Genomic DNA, 27,272 nt, shown 5'->3' on the forward strand with positions numbered 1-27,272 from the left:
AGCGAAGGCCGCGGTTTCGCGGGGAAATCCGAGCAAGAATTCGTGCTGATAACGATCTGAGCGTTCAACAAGCATTATGCATCCATATACAATGAGACTCTTGCGGTCCTTCCAATACCATGATGCTTTTCCCAACTTGCGTTGATTGCCGCTAATGAAAGGTTTCTTGGGACACTTGGTACTCGATCAGGATGTTCTATCGCGATACCTCATGAGCCCTAATGGATCCTTTTCCGGAGGGTCTTCGACGCGCCCCATGGGAAATCCGGGATCAGGCATCGGCAGACACTGCCGATCCATAAAAATGCATGTTTCCTCGCCAACGAGAATTCTGTCCTATATGAACACTACCACGGCGTCCCACAGAGCCTCGCTGGGGAAACGCATCATGTGCAAAGTTTATCGCTCTGCACTTCCCTCTTGCCTTCAACACGGGAGGGACTGCATGCAATGTTCACCGAGAGATTGTGTTGGAGAAAGATTGTAAACGAACTGAACGCCCCATCGGCCTGCGGCGCGGCGGTGGCCTAGAGGGGATGGTAGCTCAAGTCAAAGACAACGTTCTTGAGGTTCGCCGAGAAGGTGACTTCGTTGTCCCCGCTGAGCATCACCGACTCCGTAACGCCCTCTGTAATGGACAGACATGAGACGCTCCTCAGTCATCTGTGATTCGTGAACAGCAGGACAGTGGGATTGCAGGTCTGACATCCGATTTCGCTTGCTGTCTATCGTCCCGGGAGCGCTCCCGCCTAACGGCGGGCTCTGTTCGTGACGTCCGTGATTTCGCCGGGAGATCCTCTCGACTCGACCACGAAAGCAGCCCGAGGGCGATTGTGGATCTCTTCAATAAATCTACCATCATGCCATGAATACCTGAGGGCGTGCGATACTGACCGTGTGCGCCCACGACACAGATCCGGAATCCGAGTTTTGTGAAATGGGTAAGAATCTGTAGAATGGAATGAGGAATTAGCAAGCGTCTCTTTCCGGTCTCATTCCTGCAGTAGGAATATCTGCGTCTGACGCTCGATCTATAGATTCGGACAGACCTCGCGTATGGTGGTGCAACCTGAAGAGTCGATGTAGGGACATAGGCTCAAATCCAATACCAAGAGGGATTTTCGCATCGCTTCAGCTGGGGCATCTCTGAGAAGAATCGTAGCCTCTTTGAGTTGGGGAATCGGCACTGGATTGAACGCATACATATGTTGGATAAATCCGACCGTCGACGTACATCAGAGAAAGGAGTTGATCTTTGAAGGCGTCCCGGTTGATGAAGTTGATCTCTGACTCCACCCTAATGACGGATACCTGCCGATCATCGCTCCAGCTCTGCAAAAGGAGGTCAACTTACGAACGCTCATGCTGTACGGTCACGCCATCCTCTGTTTACGTTCACCAATGACCTTTCGGGGTTTGACAGACTGAAGTCTATTTGGCTGCCAGCTTCGTATCGGAGGAGTTCTTTTATAGAGACAAGCGTCTTTCCTTATGTGCGCAAAAGCTTCCTCTCAATTCACTTGTGCCCGGAGCTATTCCTGGTAGGTTCCCAGCGCTGCGCCGGCCACGTCCACAAGGGGGGGAAAAGAGCAAGCGGAGAGAGGAGACGGCTAGATCGCCAAGAGGTCTTCGGATCCTGCAATACTCCTGTGTGTGCCCAGGACGGTTCGACTTTGTTCGCTTACCGTCGATTGCGACAAGGGGCGCCCTTTTTTCGATGATTTCACGAATCGTATCCGGGGTCTGCGGAAAGGTGGGAAATACGGATAGTGGGTCGTTCTGGATTCGCATTATGGAAACCCGAGTTCTAATCTCGAGCAAACACAGGATAATCGGACAAGGACATCTCCAAATTATGTCGGTCGTTGCGGAGTGCGACATGTTCGGAGGAATATCGATTGTCACATGTACTAACTTTGAGTCTCGATAGAGCAACGTGCCGACGGTGCAGATAGCTCCGGCGACGATTCCGTATTCCAAATCGAGGACGAAGCAGCCGAGGAAGGTGCTCAGCCAGACGACCTTTGAGGGCAACTGGTTTTCAGATCGACTCTCATGGCCATTACCGACTGAGATTTTTGCTTGATTGACGGAGGGAGTCGCCGCTCAAACTTCCTTCTTCCGAATCCGAGGACTCGACCGAAAGGGGCTCGATCCCCTGCAATCGAACTCACCGCTTCCATGCGAGAAACCCTGGCGTAACGGAAACAGTCGTTGACCTGGAGGATCATTCCTTTTAGTGCGACGATGATGATTGATGAGAGGACACACTGCAATGAAAACACTCGTAAATAATTCGTCACGACCAGCGTATAAACGAGCCACCCGTTCTGACTGTTCTTAGCGCCCCGCCGGCACGTCGCTGTCCCGCGGCTGCGAGCCCCGAACAACGAGTCTACCGACGGATGGGCGAACAGCGCCGTGACCCATGTTACAGAGGACGAGTTCTGACACCCATAGGCCGTCCGTTATCGTGTCACGCAGCAAAAAACCGCTGATCACGACCTCCTCCTGTCTCTCAACAGAGTCTGAGTATCGACTGGGATCAGCTGGGAATGAAACTTCTGACCATGGGTGGGGGAACCAGTGTTGATAATGAACGGATCTCTCAGATTCTCGGGCCTTGTTGGGTCTAGCTAGATTGCCGACGATTGTCGTCCAGACACCTCCAGGCCATTTTTCCCGTGGCTACTCGGCTACTTCAATCCTAATCGAGAATCGATCAGTAGACGTGGCTGCTATCGAGAAATCTATGGAGAGGAAAACTTCTCTCATTCGAGTTTTCATTTGTCTGGAGCTCCCACTACCTGTCTGTAGGAAGCGAAGCTTGGTAGCACTAAAGAGGGAATTCTCTCTCGTAGATGCACCGATCTCTCATTCGAGATATGACCGCGACGTGCTGATTATGAGAGCTTGGATTCGATCGTCATCGCCTTCTGGAGACTCTCGCACGCATCCGCGGAGCCCTTATCGCCGACAAGAAAGAACACGGTCTTCAGAGTTCAGGAGACTTGTATCGATCCCTCGATGCGCACGACACCTACAAGAACTATGTATGAGGTAAGCTTTCCCTGAACTCCCGATCAGCACCGACATCGGCGGAAGCGACAGTCGGGAATTCGAGTCCCCAATGATCAGGAAGAGTCTGGGACCTCAGTTGCCAGCAACAAGGAAGAGGCAGTCGATTGCGGGAGAGGGTGGGATCTCTGGCGTGGCTCCCGAGTTGAGTCTAAGGGGACAAAACTCACAAAAGAGAATGGTTCGACGGCTTCATGTGATAACTCGGCCCCAGACAGAGCTGCAGTTTCCTCGTTCACATTGAAAACCAACAATCAGGTTTCACCAAAGCCCCATAGGCATCGAATGCGCCCTTGTCAAGTCCCTTCAGCAGGCATTCTCCGTACCGACCGACCGCTCGGAGCCGATTGGACAAGTACGGCAGATACGGATCAGATACGGCAGATGGTTGAAGGCGAACTACGACTCCTCTCTTTCGCTGTCGGGGAGCTCTTCAGACTCTTCCAAGCATCCCGATTACCTATCCTCGAATTTTGACTCTCGCTCGACCTCGGGTGGAAGCCAATTGCAATGTCTCACACGGAAAAATTGTATTCGATCTACGTTCGAGAGTTCTCATCGTATCCCTGGGGCCTCCTTCCATCCGTGTGATTCGAGTGCAAGGCTCCCAATTCTATGAAGGGATCGTGCAACGATAATTCTGTGGAGTGTTGTACGACGCGATTGAGTTACGAGTCACGTACGGTCGAACGAACGATCGGCCAATCGGGCAACCATAATTGTTCGGGCCTAGAGTTCTGTCCGACACGAGTAATCTAGTACCGTCGGATTGCTCAAAAAGTGGTCCTCCGAAGCGTAGGAACACTAGGAGAGGAACACACTCCCCCGGAGAAGCAGGAGGTTGCGGGAGGGCCGAGAACAAGCTGCAGGAATGAGTTAGATGGAGGAAGAAGTTCGAGACGCAACATAGTGAGATATTCATGACCGCTCGAAACGGTTGTGGCTGATCAGAGCCCTTCCTGTTCAGGGAAAAACTGTTCCTTGAGACGCCGTGCGCCGACTCGACAGTCGCTCTTTGGCTTCGTCGAGATGTTTCTCTCCGCTCAGTCCCAGAGCGGCTGAAAGCGGAAGTTTCCAATACTTGGAACCGGTCGGGGAACCAGAAGAGCCCTCAAGTTCAGCCGCAACCGGCAACGACGACGTTGACCCTATTCCGAGTAACGGTGGTGATGATTATGACGCACGACAACGGCGGCATTACGGAGACCCTGATGATGAATCCGCTGATTCGGAACGGGGAATCCAGGACTCAAGACTCCGTCACGGCTTAGGCAAAGTTCCCATAGTAAAAGCTCTCTATTCGGAAGCGAGAAACCCCCACGTGCCCGGTGGGACGTCATATGGCCGAAACGAGGACGAGGCTACCGTCGAGAACTGACTAGCTCAGAGTCGGCCTGCACCCGAGCTCTGTCGTGTCCTGAACAGCGGCATTCCTCAAACTCAGTTTGGAAGACACTCTGCCGATACACAATATTTTTCTCCTCGCTTCCAAGCTCCCTCGAGCATCCATGAGTGGGTCTCCAGGAGTGAGAATTTCCGGCGCACCTTCAACTTTTTTTCGCTGCAGAGAGTCAAAACCTCGCTCCGATTCCCCTCCGTAAGCTCCTGGTACCCTCAACGATCATTGGCTCAGATGGGTCAAACACTCTTGGCTTTCTGCAGTAATTGATTCGTGCCATATAATAGAGGCGGATTCGCTCCGATCGATCATCGCTCACGATCATCCTGAGGCAGGAAGCCACACCTGTTCGATTAAGACCAACAGCCAAACAACGAATAACAGGAGGGAATGAGCCGACCAATCGATGGCTCCTTTGCGATGGAGAGATGTATATAGATATCACAAGGTTTCGCAGAGAAAATGCTTGTCCTTTCTGCGCGACTCGAGTACCCTCGAGAGCTGCTGCGTCATCGCTTCGAATTGCCAACCGACAGAAAGAGTTTGTCGAGCCTCGTCGAGCTCGGAAGAGCTTGTTTGTCTGCGCTCGACATTAAAGTGCTCCCAGCTTCGAACAAGGAACCGAATCGTCCTGGAACAACAACAGTTCGTAAGCCGCCGCTCCATGGAGAGTCTTTTTTCCCCAAGTTGTCCTGCCTGGTCGGCCCTTCGGCGGCGGTTCTGCTTCCGCCTCTACCGTTTCATCGACTTAGCACCGGCATCGCGCCTCCCTGCTGCTGTTGCCGCAAGCTGCGGAACTCTTGTAATTTGTGGGCGTTGCTCCGAAAGCCGCCCATGCGATCGGATCTTGGTCGAGTCTTGTCGAATCCGGTTAAACTGCTTCCTCCCGCTCCCGATTGGATGTCCCTGATACTGCCACTTCCGCTGCTTGGTATCGTGGTCCGATTCCAGGCTCTAAACACCTGTCTGCCTGTTCAGACCGCTGTTCGGCCACTCCAGTTGACTCGGTGGACACCCTTCTCGTGGAGTCTGGTGTCATCGGTGTTCAGGAGCGAAAGGCCCGACTTGCTCTGCCGGGCGGTCGGCCGGCCGGCCCGCCGGCCGCTAGCCCGCGCGTTGCTGATTTGGAGGAGGGCCAAAGCTCGCGAGGACCCTCTCCTAGCTGCGTTGATTCCCGTCGCCGCCGAGAGCCACAGTGGGCTCCAGTAGAGAGGGTGGCAGACATACAAACATTGACGTCGTCATTCGGTCGTTCCTTGAGAAGCGTTCGACCGGACCGTTCTGTGGCCTCACCGTCGGAAGTCACTCGAGCCTCGATGCTCAGAGGCACAGATATGGTTGTGAGCTTTAGATAGCACACGGCTTCGAAATGCAACGGCGCTCACAAACATCTCTACTGTTCGGCTCCAGTCTGCGGAGGTTCGCGTACGTCACGGCCTGTTTTCCGGTCTGTACGCTGTCCGCCTGCTTCCTCTACTCGATAGCTTTCAGCTATTCGACAGTGAACACCACAATCTGTAAGGTGAGTCGCCGGGAGACTGGCAGACGGGGGATTCCGCGAGGGGAAAATTCGGAGTTCCTTGAAAAGTGCCTTCGACGAGGAGTCACAACGTCTCGCGTTCCATGTCTCGGCTCAGTCTCTCTTCGTCTTCGGTCTCGCTGAGGTGGAAGTTCCCTGTCGGGAATCGAGAGGAGTGCTGCGAACCCCGCTACCGTCGGTCGCGAGGACTACCTCGTCTACATGTGCGGGGCTTGCCGTATAAAGGGACGGCACGTTGTTTATTCAGGTGTTCAACGTCCTGCCGTCTCTGAGCGCGGTGACGGGCATATTTCCACAATGTCAAGTCTGGCGGATGGCTGTTGCGATGTACTTCGGACCTCAGATCTTTCTCGCCTCGATGTTACCTTCTTACTACAAGTCGAAGCAACTCCAAGAAGTTGGCTCCGTGGCACGCTGGTGCTACCCGAAAGTTGTGCTCATCAGTGCCGTGTCGCACATCCTTGAATGTCTGTCGTTGGTGAGTACAGAGTAGGAGCGGTAGCAGCAGTGAGGCACGATCATGCAAATGGTCGTCGCCGATCCTGGGCTCGCATTTATTCCTCTTGTTCCTTTCCTTCGGGCTTGCTTCCGATTCCCCTCCCGGGGCTTCTGTAGAAAATGCGTGGGTTGCCGAGAGGTGCGAGGGCTGTCAACAACGAGAGTGGCGGAGCATTCTGTACGGAGGTCCAGGTCGACAGACTCATTGTTGAAGCCCTTCTTCACTCATGCTAACGGTCAGGAACTCCTTTCCAGATCGGGGTAGCATTCATCTCGTCGAAGGAATCCTTCAAAATGCACGTTTTCTTGTTCTGCTCGTTCGCCGCCTTCTACCTGACTCATCTAGTTCTGACTTGCTGGATTATAACGAGATTCGAGCCGTCAACAGCTGAAGAGGACCTCTCCCGAAGGTGATTAGCCCTGTCAGGGTTCGCTTTTCTGAATTCGAAGTTTTTATCTCGCTTGATTCCTGTGCCCCGAATTGGACCGATCGCGTCCGGAGACACTCGCGGCAGTCACGCGAAACTCTCAAAAAACCGATACGTCCCGCGACGTGATCGGATGGTCCCGAGGCCGAGGCGTAACGGACAATCCGGCACCTTCGATGAAGATCTCACTCTCAGTGCAGTAGCTGGTGGGAACGGATCGCGCTCGGGAGCAGCTGTTCGCCCGGAGTCCCTGGCTCTTTGGCTTGACGCGAACTGATTTTGACGGGAAAACCTGACGGAGAGCGAGTCTGTTCGGTTTCCGGAATCATGCGCGCACGTCTTCCCGGGAGAATATTCGTCCACGTGTTGCTTTCTCGATTCACAGGTACAAACTTCGTCTTGCCTTGAGCAGTGTATTGTGTTCCGTCATAATGACCATCTTTTTCTACCTGCATCGAACGCGATGTCTTGTACTGGGTAAGTGGACCCCCCTCCTCCCCGCGTTTCCCCGCATTCAATGAGATTTAGATATCAGAGCTCGTTTTGCGAATCCGAAGTCAGGCTCACAACTTCACTGGGACCGTACCGGGAGCTTCGGGAGGAAAGACATAAGGTATAGATGTTCCTGGATATTGGATGAAATGAGATCTGAGCGCTGGTATCACCACGGGAATCAGGGAGACAGCCAATTTTCGCTGAGGTGAATTAGATGACCCGCCCTCTCGTAGCTCTGCCGCGGATACGTCGAGCACTATGAGTTGAGGTTTGCGACGCCTTCGCTGGCGGCAACGACCGCGAGAGCTGTGATGATGATTACGGTCATTTCTGTCCTTGTCGTGATAACGAACGGTCGGGGATATCGAGTGAAATCTGCTCTGGGCGTCGCCAATCGACCAATCACTGTCTCGCCGGCAAACACCCGGACGATACGTGACTGATCTAACAAGCAGCAGCGATACGCTACATATCGCAGGGAGTATTTGTCGATTCCTTCGTCACGGCCACCACTCTGGCATTGGGACGAATACCAAGTGAAGAGCGACTCGTTCGCCGTCCTCACTCTCAGAGACACGCTGTGCGAAACAACCCCCACTCCCGCGTACCGAAACCTACAGACTGTCGTTTCGCTCGTACCTATCTCGGCTCCTGCCTAACGTCGTTGCCGTTGTGATCGCCGTTGTCGTCAGCGTCCGAATCGACGACGACCATGACCGCCACGTCAGCTTCCCTCACCTCACGCCCGCCTCCGTAGGTTCATGTGACGCCAGCGGTTGAAGGCTGTGGTCGTGGCGGGGCACCGAGACCCCGTCACGGACCGAATGCAGTAGGGGCCGAGACAGCCATTGCCCGGAGGTGATATCAATTGGGGCATAGATAAACGCAGGAAATCGTTTAGCCTGATGGCTTGCCCCCTCCCCTCTGCCCGACGACAGTCGGGGCTAGATTTTGCTCTGATACGCTTGATTCGCACAGCCACGATCGGTTTGGCCGTAGCGAATAAATCTCAGTGAACGGAATTTTCTCGAGAAGGGTCGTCGTTACCGACTGGCAGCGTCCCGAAAACACAGCGGGGTCTAATGGAACCGTCTTCCTGTTCCAGCGTTCAGCGTGTTCGCGCTCGCAGAGTACATCTTCGGACTCAGCAATATTCTGTTCCATCTGACCATAATTTACGATCTTCCAAAATTCCAAATCGACATTACTTTCGGAGGACTACTAACCGGCATGAGCCACGAGGATCCCACTAGTGAGGCTACGACGAGCTACGCTGAAAATCAGAAGGACAAATAGCTAGAGCGGAGAGACCTTTTATCAGCCCAGATGGGAGGATTCCTGCGCGAGCGGGACCTCAGAACACTCGCATTTGCAATCACGGATTTCTCTACGGTATAACTCCGGAGGACCGAAAAAGTCGAGGAGGCAGATGATTAGCAAGCGGAGGTTCCGTAAGACACAAACCGACGACCAAAAAGCCGATAGAATAATTCCTGGTGGACAAGTCCCTTCTGCGACAATCTTCGCAATCGACGATGGTCGGAAAACAGAGGGGTTTCGGAGAATTTCCAAAGACTCATCGACATCATCAATTTGGTTGAATGTTCCTTAGGAGCCTTGAATTCTAGTCGGCGGAGGCAGGAAAGCAAAAGTGATGAACCCTAGTCGAGAGAGAGAGAGAGATTATTCATGTATCACAATTTCACAAGCATGTCTGTCGATAGCAGAAATCGATCGCTCGACGAGTCCTCAGTGAATCGTTCCTAATGGATATTCCGCTCGCCACCGCAACTGCAAGACCATTCATTTCTGCCATAATCCCATCAGGAACCCTTCGGACCACTCGACGTGGACGGAATTAAAATGTCCCGATTACGACAGCCGACGGATCCAAAGAGATCTCGAGAAACGTTGCCGTGAGCTTGCGGGAGCTCCACGGACTCTTTATGCAAATTGAGCTGCCAATATGTACAGATCCACTTGTCTAGTCACCCCACAAGCTGAATGTATGTATAGAGGGGGATGGGGCAACAGTGAGGAACGGAACACTTTCAAGACAAGTCCAGAGTTTTCATGAATACGATTGTCCATGGCTCACCCAAAATCTAGCTCAACCAGAGCTGGAGTTTGGAACTCCGGCAATCAACGTCAAGGCCAGGAGGATAACGGATTGAGAGCAAACCAATAACCGACACGAGAGCGAGGATGATTCGGAGGAATAACGGAATATACTTGAGTTTCCCGGAAACTCTGCGGTTCCAGAAACGCTCAATGTTTGTCCGCTCCGCGGCCACGAGGAACACGAGGGCGATCTGGGAGACCGAAAAAGCAAAGTTGAGATGCTCCACCTTTTATAAGCTTTCTACGGATGAGGCCGCGTCGAACGATGCGGCGGTGCGAGGGTTCCTTGGAGGTGCTGTCCAGCATCGGAAGGAGGCGAGCGAGCATGCCGAGGACCCTGCCGAACTCACACAATCCCTCGCCCGTTTCGAGGTGTCGTTCACCATTTGTACGGACATCAGACTCGTGAGATGTCGCGCTGGATGAATTTTATTCCAATATAGTTTGCCAGTGGCGCACTGTGATACCAGCAGCTTCAAAGTAGGTTTAAGAACCCAATTCCACCGATAGAATAACCAAATTCCTGAAGACGAATGGCGTTAGCGGATTTATCATCGGTTTCAACTCAGTCACCCTCTCTTTGGTGCGCCTTGTGATTTCGAAAGGTTCCGGAGTGATAGAGCTTTCCGGACTTTTCATCAACTTCTTTTTTCGAGCGATCTCCACTTTGAGTATCCTCTGGTATTTACGTATTTATATCATCCCCAATCAGCAAGAATCCCCGACGATGTCGCCGGTGCCGTTTCTAAGTAATCCACGTGGTGTTCATGTTTACCTTATGCTACTCATGTTATCGTTTGCCGAGCATTCATTCCACGACATATTTCGTCATCATAACGACTGTCGAAGGGGGAAGAAATCTCGACATCTTCTCGTCTTCGGCCTTGGGGATGATTGGAGGCTCGGGGAGAATTCGAAACTCAGAGGGTCTCCCATCAATGTTTCCCGGAGAATGTGCTCGAAGATAGAAGGCCGTGCATGAAGAAAGCCCTGGGCCAAACTGAGGAATGATCCCAATCGTTTCGACAGTGGAGCCCATCATCACTAAGGTCATTTCGGCCAACTCATTTGAACGAAAGCCGGCGAGTTGAATTCTCCGACTCGGATCCGCTCAACCCCAGGAGCCTGGCTCCTTCCGTGGGACTTGCCGGAGGGATGCTTTCCGATTCGGAACTCTGGGAGGTGTCCGACGTTCCATGATTCGAAACGAGAGTTAATTCTCGGGAAGTTCGTCGTGAGGGGAGACGAAGAAAGACTTTCAAAGCTCAAGCTCCTGCTCCCCGTTTAGGGGTCCAAATGTCAGACGACAATCTACCGCGTAGAGATCTAGCCCCGAGAGAAGCGAGAGACTTGGCAATTGGAATGACTGAGCCTCCAGTGCCAGCATTGGGGGATGACCTTGAGCCGAGATTTTTTCCCCATCGACGACGCTCCGTCCTCCGGTTGTTTTGCCAATCCTATGTGCGCCGAGCATATGAATACTGGAGAATTTAATTTCATTGGGTTGGCATTGTCCTTGATCTCTTTCCGACTGCCGTATTTTCGTTTTATATCCTCCGTTGAATCGCGCCGTCGAACGAGTGAGAAGCTTCTTCCGAGACGAAAAAGATCGGGCTTCCCTCCTGAACTCCCTGATGATTCCCATTGTATTGGATCCTTCCCAGTTAACAGAGAGGCTATCAATCTCGAATTTCTCCGTGTCTGATTGATGCGGTATGATCTGCTCCCGTCAGGAGGAATTCCACGGGAGGGGTGGGAGCGAAGTCTCAATATTGATCGAAATTGTATCTTGAATCTAGAATACAGGTAAAGACGCGTCCAGCATGTGAAGACGTAGCCGTCGTGAGATGTCACTGTATCCCGCATCATATAATTTCGGAGTGCCATCACATTCATGGAGACCTTGGTGCTTAGTTGGGAAAGGTGAAAATGGAATAAATATGGAAGATGTACTTGCAACCGAGGGACCTTTCCCACGAAACCGACGGCAATATCATTTTCCTCGAGCAGGTGGGCGATTTCCGTGCTCTACTCGGATCTCGACGTCCAGGTTTTCGGGGTAGCGCGCCTCCTATCAGGGGAGCACTGGTCCAGAAAGATTCAGAACTTACTTTCGGCAGGTAGAAGAAGAGCGGTCCGGCGAACAAGATCACCACGATGAGAAGGGCAGAGCTTATGAGCGAACTCAGCTGGGATTTGGACCCGATTTTCTCCTGCAAACTACTCCGAGAAAGCGAGGCAGCGCAAGGGAAACAGTCCAAGAATGAACCGAACACATTTGCGCTCCCCATGGCGATGAGTTCCTGCGAGAGAATCGATCAATGTACCACTCATCGATTGCGGTTTCATCGTCAACAAGCGATCACATCTCCGGGGGGGGGGGTTCCGGGAACATCAATTTGCATCCTTCCCCGTTCCGGGACGTGCCTGATTTGCGTCAATACGGTATCCGTTGCGACGAGCGAATGTTTTCCCCAACGAAAGGCATATCACATAGCTTATGAACGCCACAATGAATGCTTCTTTGAGCATGGCGGGGAACAAGATCATTCGCGGCATTGTCACCGGTGGCAATCTGTGAACAGAAGGATCCCTCATCGTTAAGGCTGGGAACAATTCACGGCATTTTACCCGGAAATTCACGGCAATTTTCACCCCCATTGACTTCCTATTGAGGATCGCCTGAAAATACCGTGAAAAGTCACGGCTTCTGGCGCGATCGCGCCAACTTCTCAGCCCTACTCATCGTCAGAGCGGGGGCTTATCGTTCGAAGCGTATGTGAACTTGGAAATTCTGAATTACTAAAGTAACGGCTCACCCTGTCGGGACTTCCCCCATGATCGCAGACCCGTATAGATCACTCAATCTCGTGATGTAGCTAATCAGCGTTACGATTATCACCTGAGAACACAGTTCGATGAGCGAAGATCGACCCCGATCCGGGACGATACCTCGGAGCTCATCGGATCGGCGGATTTCGTGAATAGAACTTTTACGACGAAGATCAGATGATGTCTCACCACGACGAGCTCCACGGGGACAGGCATGAATAGCTTCGCCTTGAACTTCTCGTTCAAGAACTGTCCTTGATAAATCACGACCACAGCGGTCAAAGACATCACGGTCGTGGCGACATTAACCTCTAAAAATCGTATGGCAACGTCGTAAAACGACTGTACATGAAAGGAAAAAGAGCCATTCGTAGTCGGGAATGAGCGGCGAGCTCGGAGCCTCGCCCTCGGACTGGTTGAAATTCCTGTCAGGCAAGCTCAAAGCGGATGTGGGAAGGCGAGGGAGATGTCGATGATCGCCAAGCGACGTTTTCAGGCGGGTCTACGCACCAGAATGACTTTGAAGACTCCCTTCCTCCGCTGGACCTGGATGTCGAAGAGACCTTTGAGCTGTGAGGCAATCACGTGGGTTGCGGCTCCGGTCGTAAAACCCGACAGCATCGGTTCGCTCAGTAAAACCGATAAACTTCCGAGGGAGCAGATGCCTAAGATCACCTGCGGAATGGCGTCGGGGAATAATTTGTGCTCGTGACCCTGCGGCGGATGACGATCTCGAGAGACTTTCGAGCTTGCGCCCTGTTCCGAACGACCAAAAATCGTCGCAGGGGGGGAGTACCCCCGAGGATCGAGCAGCGATTCCTCCTCCTGATTCAAAAAAGCTGAATGATCCCCACATCATCCCTGGGACTCTAAACCTAGGATCCCGCTGTCTTTCGGGACTGGTCGCGACGATCGAGGATCTTTCCCTGAGCCTCATTACGCATTATGCAGATGATGAAGAATAAGGGTCGCGTAGGAGCACGCTCCTGCCCCTGGAAACAGCTTCGGCTAGACGCTAGACGCTGGACCGATGCGGAGGAACATGAACAGGTCGGGAGCCCGATACCTCGCACTAGAGCTCTCATTCAGAGCCCGCAGCCAGCAGCCATCTACGTTAAGGTCTCGTCACTCCATACATGTACAAACATTTATTCTCGCTTCTCATTGAGCCGATCACAAGATTTTCCCCGTCTATCCTAGCGTAACATCACTGCTCGATATCCAATCCTAGTCATCCCTGGAGAACAGCAACAATCCTTTGGACGCGTATTCTCGCGCTCGAGCAGTCTTCTCCAGGTATCGTTTCCGATGATACTCAGCTCTTTCCGGATCCTGGCGTCCCCATGTGAGACCCGACCAGTCGATCGGCTCCGCTACTGGTTTCTGACCTGGAGAGACTCTGTTCCGGATGAAAGAATCGTAGATGAAGCTTGAGAATAGTATCGCAGTCCCTGCCGTGATACTACCGTAGTAAGTAAGCCTCGGAAATTTGTCCCAGAACTTCGCCTTGGGAACTCTGATGGGATTTTGCTTCCTCGACCAAGGGTCCAACTTGGGAGGCTCTTTCGAGAACCTCGCGACCAAAGTTCGCCACATTATTTCACCGTCGTTCCCTAGAGAGGGCTCTCAAGCCGACTTTTCAAAGAAGTGGGCAGTGCGTGATCTTCTCATCTGGCAAAGTTCTCAATCACCGACAGAGCGGAGAGTTCGAACATAAACACGGAGCAGACGAATTCCTCGTTTACACACACGCCGCCGCGCGCGCACTGTTCAGGAGACGGCGGCAACGGCGATGATGATGGAGGAGACAACAGGCGAAGAAGAATGGAGCGCGCCAACGGTTGTTGACGTCGTTGTAGTGCGACTGTGACGGCGACGAGACGTGAGACGTGTGACGTGTGTCTTGACTGAGAAACCCAGATCGCCGCTCCGAAACGCTGCTCTCTCTCCACAGCTGTTATTACAGCAGAGAGAGAGAGTTACAAAGACAGACGGATCCTGCGCTCAATTATCGGGAGAGACCGGCTGTTCGTCTCTAGTGACAGCATGAGAAGAGCGGGTGTAGCATATTCATGGTGGTCTGCGACGCTTAGAATATCTCATTCGGACGCGTGAAGTTCTTTGGGACCTCGAGACGCAAATGCTTGGTGAGTTTCGATTTTTCCCCCGAAGTGCGACGTGGCCGGACAAACCGAACTCGGCTGTTTTGACACACTCGATTCGACGGTCACGGTGACATGAATGCCGTCAGCGTGAACTCCATAAGTTTTGCGAGTCCGCGCAAGAAGTCGAAAGCAAACTATTTTGAGCTCGAGAGACCCAGGTATCCTGTCGCATGATTCCCGACGTCCCGGGAGGCTGTCTGTTTTGTTTTCAAAACTTCGTGACATTCGCTTCCCTGGAATTCTCTGGACTTGATATCTCTCGGAGAGAGTCCCTCGCCCCCCATACGAGCTCTCCCAGGTGGGGCACCTCGGCATGCTCTGATCGTAACTGACATGTATCTTCCAATTGCAGGAATCGAGGATGCCGACGTCGTTGAGCAGTCTCATAAACCTGTCGAACTCCATTATCGGTGTGTCGCTGCTCACGATGCCATATTGCTTCCAGCAATGCGGCATCGTCCTGTCATGCGTCGTACTCGCTGCCTCGGCGTTTGTCAACAAATACGCTTGTCACATGCTCATAAAGGCCTCGATGGTGACTCGCAGGAGGAAATTCGAATATCTAGCTTACCACACCTTGGGCTACAACGGGAAACTGGTCATCGAGCTTGGTCTCATATGTTTCCTGTTGGGAGGATGCGTGGCCTTGTTCGTAGTGACCGGTGACATCCTGCCGGCGCTAATGAACTCGGCCATCTCCCCGGAATCGAGAATTTATATGATGGTGTTCATAGGCTTCTTCGTCGCTTTGCCTCTGTCTCTCAGGAGGAATGCCGAGTCCCTGACCTCGTTTTCTATGGTTTCAATGATGTTTTACGTGTTCCTCGCCCTCAAGATGTTCGTAGATTCACTCCCCTCGCTGCTCGATGGTACCTGGTTCCATCGGGTCGTCTGGTGGAACACCGATAATTTATTGGCGGTATTGCCCATTTTCGCGATGGCTCTGGCAGGTGAGAGTCCTTGAACGATCTGCTGCGTTCCCAATCACGGTCGATGCGACATCGAATGATTTTCCGAAAGTCCTGGAGGAGTTTCGCTCGATCCTAAAAACCTCATCTTGTCAATTGAAGGTCAGCCGCAAATATTCGAGGTTTTCGATCTGGCAGGCACAGACATCCACCACATGAGACTCTGTGACAGAACAGTTTCGTCCGCGATGCAGACCTGTCTGACGGTGTACTGTGTCGTTGGCTTCTGCGGTTACATCTCGTCCTACGAAAAATAACGACGCTGCCCGGAAACTCGCTCCTGCTCCTGGACGATTCCTGGATGTCATTGATGTTCAAGTTCGGCTTCGTCGCATCGCTGATCATGTCGTTCCCGCTGTGCCTGTTCCCGTGCCGAACGTCGCTGCATTCGATCATATACAGACGGGTGAGAGATCGAATGCGATGATCTGCCGTTCGCTTTTAGAAATCTCCGGAGATCTTGGTCCGAAGAGATTTTCCGCGCTCTCCCTTCCGAGACACGTCCTGGAGGATAGCCTGTCCTTTTTTGCCGTTAGATTCCTGTCGATCAGCGACTCAATTCGGTGGAACTTCCGGTTGGAATGAAGTAAAATGAGGGAATGCTTTTCAGGGTATCAAACTCCACGATTCGGCGTCTTCGCTGCACGATTTCATTCCCGAGAATCGTTTCAAGTTGCTGACATGCTTTTTGTTGTTCTCGACCCTCGGGGCCGCCCTCGTCATACCGAGAATCGAACTTTTCCTGGGGATGAGCGGAGCAACTGTTGGTTGTCTCGTGTGCATCGTTGCTCCAGCTGCAATCTATCTTGGGGCCACTAAGAAGGACCAGACTTTCGAAAGGATCACCGCTCAGGTTAGACTTTTGTCAATGCGGAATGCAAAAATCCGTGGAGATTCCATACCCACGGTCTTCTCGATATCCCGGAACTCTCTTGCAGCTCGTGATTCTGCTCGGCTTGGTCATAATGGGTCTCTGCAGCTTCTCGATGATGAATCGTGTCGATGAACCGGGAGCACTCAAGCCGTCGATAAAATTGACGAATATGGAGAAACAAGGAATTCTGATCCCCATCGCCAAAGAACCACAGGCCCCGCTTCAAATCAAGGAGCCGGATCCGAAACATGCGGAGCCTAAACGACCTGAACCGGTGGAGCCTCACGAAGAAATTCCTGACATCAAAACTCTCAGGAACAAAACTGCGAACGTGCGGTACAGAATAGGATCCGATCCCGGGAAGGTAATGCCTATCGCGCGGATTAAACTCGAGCCGTCCCCCGAGCCCGCTGGCAATATCGTCGACGCGAAACCCGTCGCCCAGGATGGGGAGCCGGAGAAACGGGGACGAGGCTCGTCCGTCCTAAGTTCACAGAAACCCGCAGAACCTGAGCCCAATCCGGAGAGCTCATCGAAGAAAGAGCAGCAGGGTATCGAGCTCCTCGAGAAAATCGTTGAAGTCCAAAAGGAGCAGAAGAAAATGATCGAGGATATACAGAAGAAGATCAATCAGGAAATCGAGTTGCATAAGGAAACTCACGAGAGCCAGAGCAATAGGACCAAAGGGGACGAGAATACCAAAGTCGGGCCCAGTCAAGTGATCAAGGTACTCCCCACACAAGCAAACAGGACGAGCTCAATACTCCAGGGACCGAGCGCCGATCCGAAGCCGGTCGAGTTCAGGGGACCTCTGAAAGTTCTCAACCGACGTCTGAACAAGGAGCCTGAGGACCTGGCTCTGAAAACCAGCCGGGGCCCGTCGGATGCGAGAGACGTTCCCGCAAACGCAGATCCTATAGCATCGTTAGCTAATGCTGCCAATCATCAGACACCACTGAACAAGAGCATTCTGTCCCCGAAGCCCGGATTCTTGGGACCCGTCGCGGAGCTCGCGCTCCCCGAACACCCTGAGCTCTTGTCGGAAATTGCTAAGAAAGAAGGACCCGCCATTCTCGAGGATTTGAACAAGAGCTCGAAATTAGAGAAAGCGGACGACAAAAAATCAGGGGCGGAAGTCGGACCCGAGGCGAAGTCTGACGTGAAGAAGTTCGTCGCACCTCTGGTTATCAAGATGAATCCTGCGAACGCGTCGAAGAAGGAGAACGTTCACAAAGAGATTTGAGTTCCTCACGCTATTCCTCGCTCCTCGATCGGATGGGGCTTCAACGTATGAAAGGACGCTTGTTAGCCGCAGTATTATTTTCGGGGAAGCCCCCGCAGTCCTGTGATAGGTGCTCCTATATGAGCCGAATGGAGGGAAAGCGAATGAGAGTTCGTTGTGATTAGTTCTCGTTGTGGAATGCGAATTCTATTAGGCCCCTCCTCCTCCATATATCTAGGTATATCCTCCCGTCGTGTACAAAGCTCTCCGGAAACGTTAACTATGGTGTATGATGAATAAATTAGTATATTGTCTTGGAGATGGTGGTCGTTTACTATGATGAATGAGTGAGTATATTGTCTCAATTGACTCCCACGGATCTCCGGGGCCCTCCCGCCTGTTCCCCGGCTCTGGGGAACCCATCGAGATCCCCAAGCAGCTACAGTCGCCACCTTCAAAGCGTAGCCTTATTTGCAAAATCGATGTCTGATGAAGAGAGTCCAGACTAGGCCAGGGGCGGAGTGCCTCTGTGCTACGAACTGTCGCGAATCGAGCATGCATTCGCGATGGTTCCACGCGGAGCCGTCGTTGCCGCTTTCGGACGACTAATCATTGATGTAAGAATCAGAAAAATAAGAGAATCATACAAAAGAGTACTCCAATAAAGATGCGTCGGAGGGCTGACTGGGACGGAACGTTATGCATTGCGTAGAGGACGAAGTAGCCTCTTCGTTCACCTCCTCGGGAAGAAAAGCACGCCGTTAGCAACGGCGAGCCGCAGCCCGCACAGTTCGATCGGAGCCGCCATAGTGAGCCGACGTGTCGGGGTCGCTCCCAGGAAATCCGTCGCAGTCAGCCTCTGACGTCGTTTCTGAGTTCAACTGGCCAGTGTTCTCTCTAATAACCAGGAATGTGTGTAACATTGTTAGTATCAGAAGTGACAAATTCGAACTCATTCACTGCCCGACGGACTGGGCCATCGTAGCATCATGCTTTTGTTTCCAAAGAGCACGCTGATTCGAAGTCGGTAACGTACGAAACCATGGCTCACCGAGAGCCCCCGTCTCCTTCGGACGAAGAAATGTCCGACATGACGAGATCTCTGGGCAGTATGAAAGTATCGCCGGATCAGCTGAACAAAGAGGGACGACCGGCTGGATCCAGGGGCGAAGAAAAACCTCCCTCGAGGGACTGGGGTTTCCGGTTGAATTTATCCCAATCACCGCAAGAGAAATTCGCCGACTTGAATTCAGAGTACCATCACCTGAGCTTCAAGCTCCTTGTTTATGACGACAGCACTAACCGGGTCCATGAAGCGGCGAGTGAGTAGAAAACTTTGAGCTCCGAAATTCCCCAATATATGGCGGTGCTCGAACCGATCAAGAATCGACTGTTCAAAATCTCCGGCCGCAGGGCCGTGTTTGAGCCAAGTTGGAGGAAGCAATTTCAGTAGAGGGAGAACTTAACGCTCCTTCGGTTTGGACGAAGGAGCGCTGTACGAATTTGGCGTACAGTTCCTGCAGATGAGCCAACGTCGAGTCCATCCGATCACGATCATTGCTCATTGCTCATTGCTCATTGCTCATTGCTCATTGCTCCTTCGTCCAAACCGAAGGAGCAGAAATGCATAGGGAAGAGCCGAAAGAGTCACATCCTGGGATCAACCACCAGAATGCGATGGAGGAGAACGAGCGAGCGGTATCTACGCCAGATAACGTCAATCGGCTTCAGTCAACGAGCATAGATCACCAGCGTACGGCGACACCATCGGTAGGACACGATTGGGCAGTGGTAAATCCGGGTAGTGTCTCGGCGCTACTCGGAGAGTCCGCCCAGCCTCAAGTGGAATCGACCGGAGCTCAGTCTGTGAGACCTAAAAGCAAGGAGAGCAATCGCGAGACAGCTTCGGGAGAACTCCCGGAATTCTCCAGACAGTTCCGGGTACGGCCGTTAATATGGCTCCGAGCCCTCCCAATCTTGCTCCTGTCATCGAGCAAAAAGTCGAACTTTCACTTGCGGCGGATCCAACCCCGGCCCCAAACTCGTCTCAGGTGAACTCGGCCTTATCTCAGGCCAAGAATAAAATGCATCCGAGCTTCTCGAAGTCGATACGTCTACCCAGGTTCAACGGCGACCCTGAGAGCTACAAAGAACTCGCGGATCTCCTTGAAATGTTCGTGGATTCAAATTATGATTCCCCTCTCGAGAAGTTATGGATTATGAGGAATTCTCTCACGGAAATGCTCTCAATAAGATTCGTCACTTGAATATGACAGCAGAAAACTGCGAAACGGCGGAAAATCGGCTTCGAGAAGAGTATTGGGAGCAGCGATTAGCAGTGAAAGGCCATCTCGATGAACTAGATCGACTAACTTCTGGGGGACGCGTCTGGGTCGCTCCCAGGAAATCCGTTGCAGTCAGCCTCTGACGTCGTTTCTGAGTTCAACTGGCCAGTGTTCTCCTCAATAACCAGGGCTGTGTGTGACACGAATTCCGCCTCTATTTTCTCCAGACTTCTTGAAACACGTGAATTTCGTGAGAAGATCCTCGGAAGCGATACGTGCCTCCCCTGGAATTCGGATCTTCGCATCGTCGATCGACCGCAGATCCGGGGGATCAGATCTCACTCCCAAGGTTTCTACGGCCGAGGACGGAATGAGAATGCATGGAACTCACTTGTAGCAATCCGACCACGGTGGCAAAAGTGGAGATGACTTCATCGACGGAGTAAATCTCACCGATTTGGGTATCCGTGCCATTTACAGATACCGTATGTTCCGCAATAACGGGCGTAGCACTCCTCACCAATAGGGAGACTACGGCGAAGGTTCCTGTGCGAGATCGAGATTCTGTCGTGAGACCAGCATCGCTCCTGATCACTCCCCCGCCGAGTTTCTGGAGCTCCGTTCTTCACATGAACACTGACCTATCGATATGTGCTTTCCGGTTCCCAACAGGGCGTAGATCAAGGGAGGGAATGTAGAAACGTAGAGACCCTGTATCGCCGTGGCCCCGGCCAATTCCCCATACGCGAGACCTAGATGATTAGAGGAAAGCATACAGTTGAGTCATTCGAGCAGGAGTTGGAAGTGCTTTTAGAAGCTAGACCGACCTTGGGGCACGTGCATAATCGCCACCGTGATGGCGGCAACAACGTCGTCCTTCAGATTCTCCAATTCATACCGAGGTAGCCAATCCAAAATCGGAACCAGTCTCTTGGGATGGAACCGGGCTGCCATTTTTCGGGCACAGTTTGCGTTCTGAAACTTTAATTCATATTTCTCCTCATCTGACACCGACAGTATTTTCCGGCAGGCAGCTCGGGAGGGCCATTTGAGACCGATTGGTGTTACGGTCAAATTTGTGAGAGTCCCCAACTCGCCGGTTCTGGTACTTACCTCCGTTCTCTTACGATAAGAATGATCGGATGATGAGCCGTAAAGATCGTCCGGGGTTATCTCGAACCGGAAACTCGAACTCTGACGGCGTGTTTCCGCTAGGACGTTCGCATTGATCGCGTGTTCTATGGGGTGGGGGGCTTCAATCGAGGAATTACAGAAAGATTCGACTCTGAAGACTGTCGTCCGGTTCTCGCTTGTGATCATCAACTAACCGTTTGAGGATTCCTCGATTCTTCCCGGAATGTCGGTGGTGCTGCTGTTTATGAAACCTTTATTGTCCATTCTCGTTTCTGAAGCGCTTCGCACGTTTCCGTCGAGCTCGTCGCTCGGTCTGAATTGATAGAAGGAATTGGCGCTGCTTCCTACAATAAAACGACTAAGATCAGCGATGAGATCCGAATGCATTCCGTCTGCCTCTCGCGATGCCGAAAGGATTTTTTTTCGATCTTTTTGCCGAAAGGAAACCTCTGACGGAGAAACCGATCATAGCCTCTCGGGATTAGTAGGTCCGATCCTCCATACGCCCGACAGGTGATGCGTCCAGAAATCAGATTCAGCGCATTCAGCAAAAGCCAAGTCTTACAAGTCTATGAAATTCCTCGCGCTTTCAAGGTCCATGACCTAACTACTAGCCGTCCCGCTCATTCCGAGAGCATTCGCGCACCACCATTATCCCACGATCGTTTCGAAGTGAGGACTCGGTTTTCAAACTATTTGCGTATTCAATCAATCGGTCAGCCAGGAGGTCAGGTATGGTTTTCTGACGAGATAAGAATTCGAAGAATCTTCGCTCGCTAAAGAGATGAATTCGCTTTATCGTCCCTCGTCATCAGGGTCCACACCCCGGTCGCAGGAACTGTCCGGACAACGAGTCCCAACTTGGTCAACAGGGAGCAGACCTAGTTTCCGATCCATGCGAGGAGCGGCCGGACGGGGGGTGTGATGGCTCAACACTTGGTTGGAACTCAGGTAATCATAGGCAGTAGTCCTGATGGGATTCCTTCCCGCTCCGGTGAGTCCGGAGCTCTAGGCAGGTTCCGGGGATCGGAAGCTCCGACGAGTCGAGGAGATTGAGCTCCGCCCGGAAGAGATTCCAGGAATACCCCCCCCCCCCCTATATAATGAAGCAGCTATCGCCGTCCGTCAGTACGCTCTACTGCTAGCGTCGTCGATTCGATGTCGAGGATTTGACAATTCCAACTGATGAGGTGACTCATCGACCACAATCGAGAAACCGATACATCGTCCTCTCATTGGCTGCGTACTTGGCTGCGTAGATTGGCTTCTGACTCATGATCAGAAGCGAGACTGCTCAACAACGATGGGCTATACAGGTTAACCAACCCTTCGATATCCTTGCCCATTTGTGGCCAGTGAAAATAAGCCCGCGTGAGCGTTTTCATACGCCGAACGCCCGGATGCGCGACGTGTAGCTTGTGGAGCTTTACGGAGAGGTTGCGGCACGCGTAGACGATCATTCGAGAGAAGGCAGCCGTCGGTCTCGCATATGCTTTCGGCCTGTTGAGCGAAAGGCCGAGGGCCGGATCTCTGCGATCGTCATCGCGCCAACCCTTTCTGACGCGTTCGAGGATGGACACCAGCATGGGATCTTCCCGAGATGCCTCCTTCACATCCTGCGGAAGGTTGAGTACTTTGAGAGAGATCAAAAGAATTGCTACGATTTCCTGCTCACAAAGGTTGAGGTGACCGATGACCTCATCGAGCGCGTCGGCCAAACGCCAAACGGAGAGCCCAGCCTCTAAAGCGCGCTGCGGTTCGTTCGCTGAGACCTTTCATATTGTTTATTACAATATGAAAATAACAACGAAGGAACAAGATATCCTCTGGTTGATCGACCGGCATCCTGTTTTTCTCCTGCACAAAGTTCGAAGCGACGGCGCCTATATCGAGTTCTGTGCTATGTGAGCGGAGAGTAACAACGTGGCTTCAACTGTGTGACTATTGAATATTGAATAAGTTCTACAACGAACTTATCGGTCCTGTTTTATTGAGACCAGGAACGATAGAGGGCGGGGAGGACCTCACAATCATGGCGACCCTCGTGTATTGACGCGAAACTCGCAAGAATTTTCACAAACGTGATCGAATCGCTTGCCGACTTCAGAGAAACGTCCTTTCGATTTTGATATATGACAACCCTCGATTTTGGAATGTTGCAAGAGCGGTAGATCGAGATGGAGGTTTTTCAAGTGGGTTGTCAAGGCTTCCTGCAGTAATCGGGGACCCATCTCAAGGTGATCGTCCCGATGAAGTCTGAGGAGGACCCGTTCTACAAAGATATTTTCTATCGTCATCGAGATAGAAACACATTCGTCGGAACCGTTGGAAAATGGAATGCTTCGTCGAAGACCCAGCAAATTACAAGAACGAATGTGTTCGTATCTCGATGATGATGGGAAATATCTTCGTAGAACGGGTCCTCCTCAGACTTCATCGGGACGATCACCTTGAGATGGGTCCCCGATTACTGCAGGAAGCCTTGACAACCCACCTGAAAAACCTCCATCTCGATCTACCGCCCTTGCAACGTTTCAAAATCGAGGGTCATATATCAACATCGAAAGTCCGTTCCACTCCGAAGTCGGCAAGTGATTCGATCACGTTTGCGAAATTTCTTGCGAATTTCGCGTCAATACACGAGGGTCGCCATGATTGTTAGGTCCTCCTCGTCCTCTATCGTTTCTGGTCTCAATAAAAGAGGACTGATAAGTTCGTTGTAGAAGTTATTCAATATTCAATAGTCACACAGTTGAAGCCACGTCGTTACTCCCCGGTCACATAGCACAGAACTCAATATTGGCGCAGTCGCTTCGAGCTTTGTGCAGGAGAAAGACAGGATGCCGGTCGATCAACCAGAGGATCTCTTGTTACTTCGTTGTTATTTTCATATTGTAAACACTATGAAAGGTCTCAGCGAACGGACCGAAGCGCGCTTGAGAGGCTGGGCTCTCCGTTTGGTGTTCGGTGGTCTATGATTTCCATATCGAATGCGTCCGAAGTCCGAACGAGTGACTTTGGCCATGCCGACGCGCTGTCGCGCCTGATCCGCGACCTCAGGAAAGACGAAGAAGACGCCGGCCTCGATGAGGTCATCGGTCACCTCAACCTTTGTGAGCAAGGAATCGTAGCAATTCTTTTGATCTCTCTCAAAGTACTCAACCTTCCGCAGGACGTGAAGGAGGCATCTCGGAAAGATCCCATGCTGGTGTCCATCCTCGAACGCGTCAGAAAGGGATGGCGCGATGACGATCGCAGAGATACGGCTCTCGGCCTTTCGCTCAACAGGCCGAAAGCATATGCGAGACCGAATATGTATATGAAACGGAATCAGGCCGAGCGCGCTTCGGCAGTGCAGAGCTCGAGCGAAGAGTACACACTGTGGCTCTGCGAAAACGCGCAGCACCGGCCGCATACGACGGTACTCGAGTTCATGTCCTGAATGGACGGACCCTTTCACACTTGGCGTGACGTAGGTATAGTATCCCTGGAACTTTCAAGGGAGGCTTGGTTCACGTGCTGCTTTGAGACGAGTCCATCACGAATTTCCTCTTCGGAAATTCATACGTTTCACCGCGGGCTCATAGGCAAGGGGAAATTCCCGAATGCGAGACAGGCATGTCGTTTCCTCGAGCCATTCATTATGAGTTCGCCCCTCGAGAACGTCGGCGTGAACAAAATGACATGAGAGGTTGTGAAGACCTACACAGATCGTTTGCAATACCATGCGGCATTCCACGGGTGATCAAAAACTGCGGAAACTAAACGAACTATCCAGATGGACACCTTCGCAGACCGCTTCCCTCGCTCACATCTCCATGAGATCTTGCTAAGCCAAGTCTTTTCTCTCTCGATTAAGAACAGAGAGAAGTCTCTTACGATTTCACACCCATATCCAACGCGAGCGGTTTTGCGGACCCTCTCGAGAGATTTGTGTGAGGAGAGAACCTTTTATGCCTGGATTGAGAACAATGACGCCCATACGATAATTCCAAACAACGGAACTGAATCATCATCTCTCAATCAAATGATTCCCCTCCCGAGCGGTGAACATTTTGGAGTCCGACCCTGAGGAGCTGAGCCGTTCGACCCTCACGATGGAAGCGGGAGTCAGAAATGAGTTTAAAACTGTATCTTTCCTGTATGATCGTCCAATCCTGGCCCGAGGAAGCGAGGGCATCAACTTTGGCTTCTAGTATTGCGAATCACGAGGGGATCATAGGGCGAGGAACGCGAGAGGGAGGACATACATATGAAGCATGCAAAAATATGGCGAGCGCTCGGAGAAGAGGGACAATGGAAGGATTCCATAAAAAGGTCCTGAATGGGTTCCGAGCAACCTGCGAGTTTTGACGTGAAAACGTCTTTAAGTTCATCGCGCATACAGACCAAGGGTACTTCGTCCTCAGCGTCACGAAAGTGATCCGCTTTTGACGCTTCATAACTTTGTTCCCCGAACACCTAGATCTTCGCGGTGTGTGCCATAGTATCGAAAATTTACGGCACGAGCTTCCACGCGATTTTGGAGCCGATTGGAGTCCTCAGAGCTCCCGTTCAGCGTGATTCGTGCAACCCTCTGAGATACCTCGATTCTTGCATAAATAATCGCTTTTCTCAGTGCTCAGACGCTGGATTGATCGGAATTGCTTGCCCGGCAAAGGCGACGATGTGTGCCGTCACCGACGCTACTTATATCATTTTGAGGAGCCGTCGCGAAGAGATTTTCAGGAGAATTCAGGCGATCATCAGAACTCATCAGATCTTATGCGGGCTTCGTTATCCAGCGATATCCCTTTTGATTTGATCATCGCGGTGTCTGCGTTCGCATACTGATCTACTTTGATTAAGCGACCGTCCAGATGAGGCCGAAAAATGCTAGTAGGAGGCGTCTCAAGCGAAAAGCCCAAAGTTTGGCTTGTGGGCCAGCCAAGAAGTCAAAGAGCGCAGCTGAGCGATCTGCTCTGTATCGGAAGCGACATCGGGAGTTCGGGAGGCTTCATTGCTACATTCTCAAGCTACGAACCATGCTCGCAATGGGGAGAATGGGAGTCTCGGATCTGTTGAGGACATAAGCCACGGCGCTTCACATGAAATGGAGCCGGAGATAGTGCGATGCTCCAGGTATGAGCAGGTATGGGGGCGCGCGACACAACACTTCCGACACATTTAATCGAAATCTCTATCTCAAGCTGAGTAAACTCGTTCCGATCGCGGGAAACGATCTCCCGAAGACTCAGGCGCAAACCACAGTTCTTATTGAACTGCTATCAAAGCCCGTGAACACGACGGTCGATATCCTCGTAGTGGTATTCGACGTGAGGCTACCACAAACTTTCAACAGTCGAGATGGTATCAACCGCGAAAAACAAACGGTTACTGTACTCGACGACAGTATGAAAATGGTGAATCTTGGCCTCTGGTCGGAGTTTGTCGGCAAATTAGATGGAAAAGAAGGTGATGCAGTCATTCTACAGAACCTCCAAGTGCGAGATTACAACGGCACAAGACAACTGTCAACAACCACAAACACAATCATCCGTGAAGCGGCAGGCGATGCCGAAGCAGAAAGGCTTCAAAAATCACAGAATCCGCATAAATCACATTAGATCACCGCGAGTTTATTTCTTCATAAGCAACACAATTATTCCGCAGATTTCCAAGAGTTTGTTGCGTAACCGGGACGTTTTCACGCCCCACCAACGGTAGTGCTTGAGCACTACCTCTTCTTTTTTTCAAAGTTCTCTGAGGGAATGGACTCGGAGGGAGCGTCCCTATATCAGTATCCGATGACAATCAGGGAAAACATCTGAACGCGTGATCGGAGTGAGGGAATATCTTGTGCTACAACACACGGAAGCCGTAGCCAATTCCGTCTAGGACTCGTAAGCTCGGAATTCTTGTTTCGGGACGAAGGATCCTGATGCGAGCCGTTCCAGCTGCTGATCGACGCCCGGAAAGATTCGACGGAAACATGAATAACAATGAATGCGTGGGAAGTATTCGTTGCAGCAGGTTGGCGTTGCGTATTCCGCCCAGATTCCAAGTGGTATCATCTCTGCGAAGCATCCAGCTCGACAGGACAGAAAGGTTCTAAACTTTCAACGCACGCATTCCGATACGTCATCGCAAATCGCGGACAGTTCTCAGACTTTGACCATCCGCTACTCTGGAAACACGCGTGGAGCGATTCGAGATTCGCGGGACTGATTCGGATATATTCGGATCATCCCGCG

General features: G+C 51.9%; 1 protein-coding gene across 1 annotated transcript; it reads right to left on the reverse strand.

Annotated features, from left to right (window-relative positions):
* Positions 1–527: 527 nt before the first annotated feature.
* LOC100900522 (anion exchange transporter) lies at positions 528–23,270 on the reverse strand. Its single transcript, XM_029113027.1, has 19 exons — positions 23,121–23,270; positions 22,427–22,655; positions 21,234–21,383; positions 21,019–21,143; positions 20,733–20,880; positions 20,547–20,657; positions 20,297–20,451; positions 12,902–13,066; positions 12,581–12,733; positions 12,379–12,461; positions 11,987–12,134; positions 11,671–11,862; positions 2,175–2,270; positions 1,916–2,022; positions 1,686–1,743; positions 1,224–1,332; positions 1,050–1,144; positions 895–949; positions 528–628 (listed from the first exon to the last, which is right to left on the reverse strand). Exons 1-19 carry the CDS (start codon positions 23,268–23,270, stop codon positions 528–530), a joined length of 2,430 nt encoding a protein of 809 aa, XP_028968860.1.
* Between the last annotated feature and the right edge of the window lie 4,002 nt (positions 23,271–27,272).

This window comes from Galendromus occidentalis, unplaced genomic scaffold, assembly GCF_000255335.2.
Source record: "Galendromus occidentalis unplaced genomic scaffold, Mocc_1.1 scf7180000075950, whole genome shotgun sequence".
In the NCBI taxonomy this organism is placed as follows: Eukaryota; Metazoa; Arthropoda; class Arachnida; order Mesostigmata; family Phytoseiidae; genus Galendromus; species Galendromus occidentalis.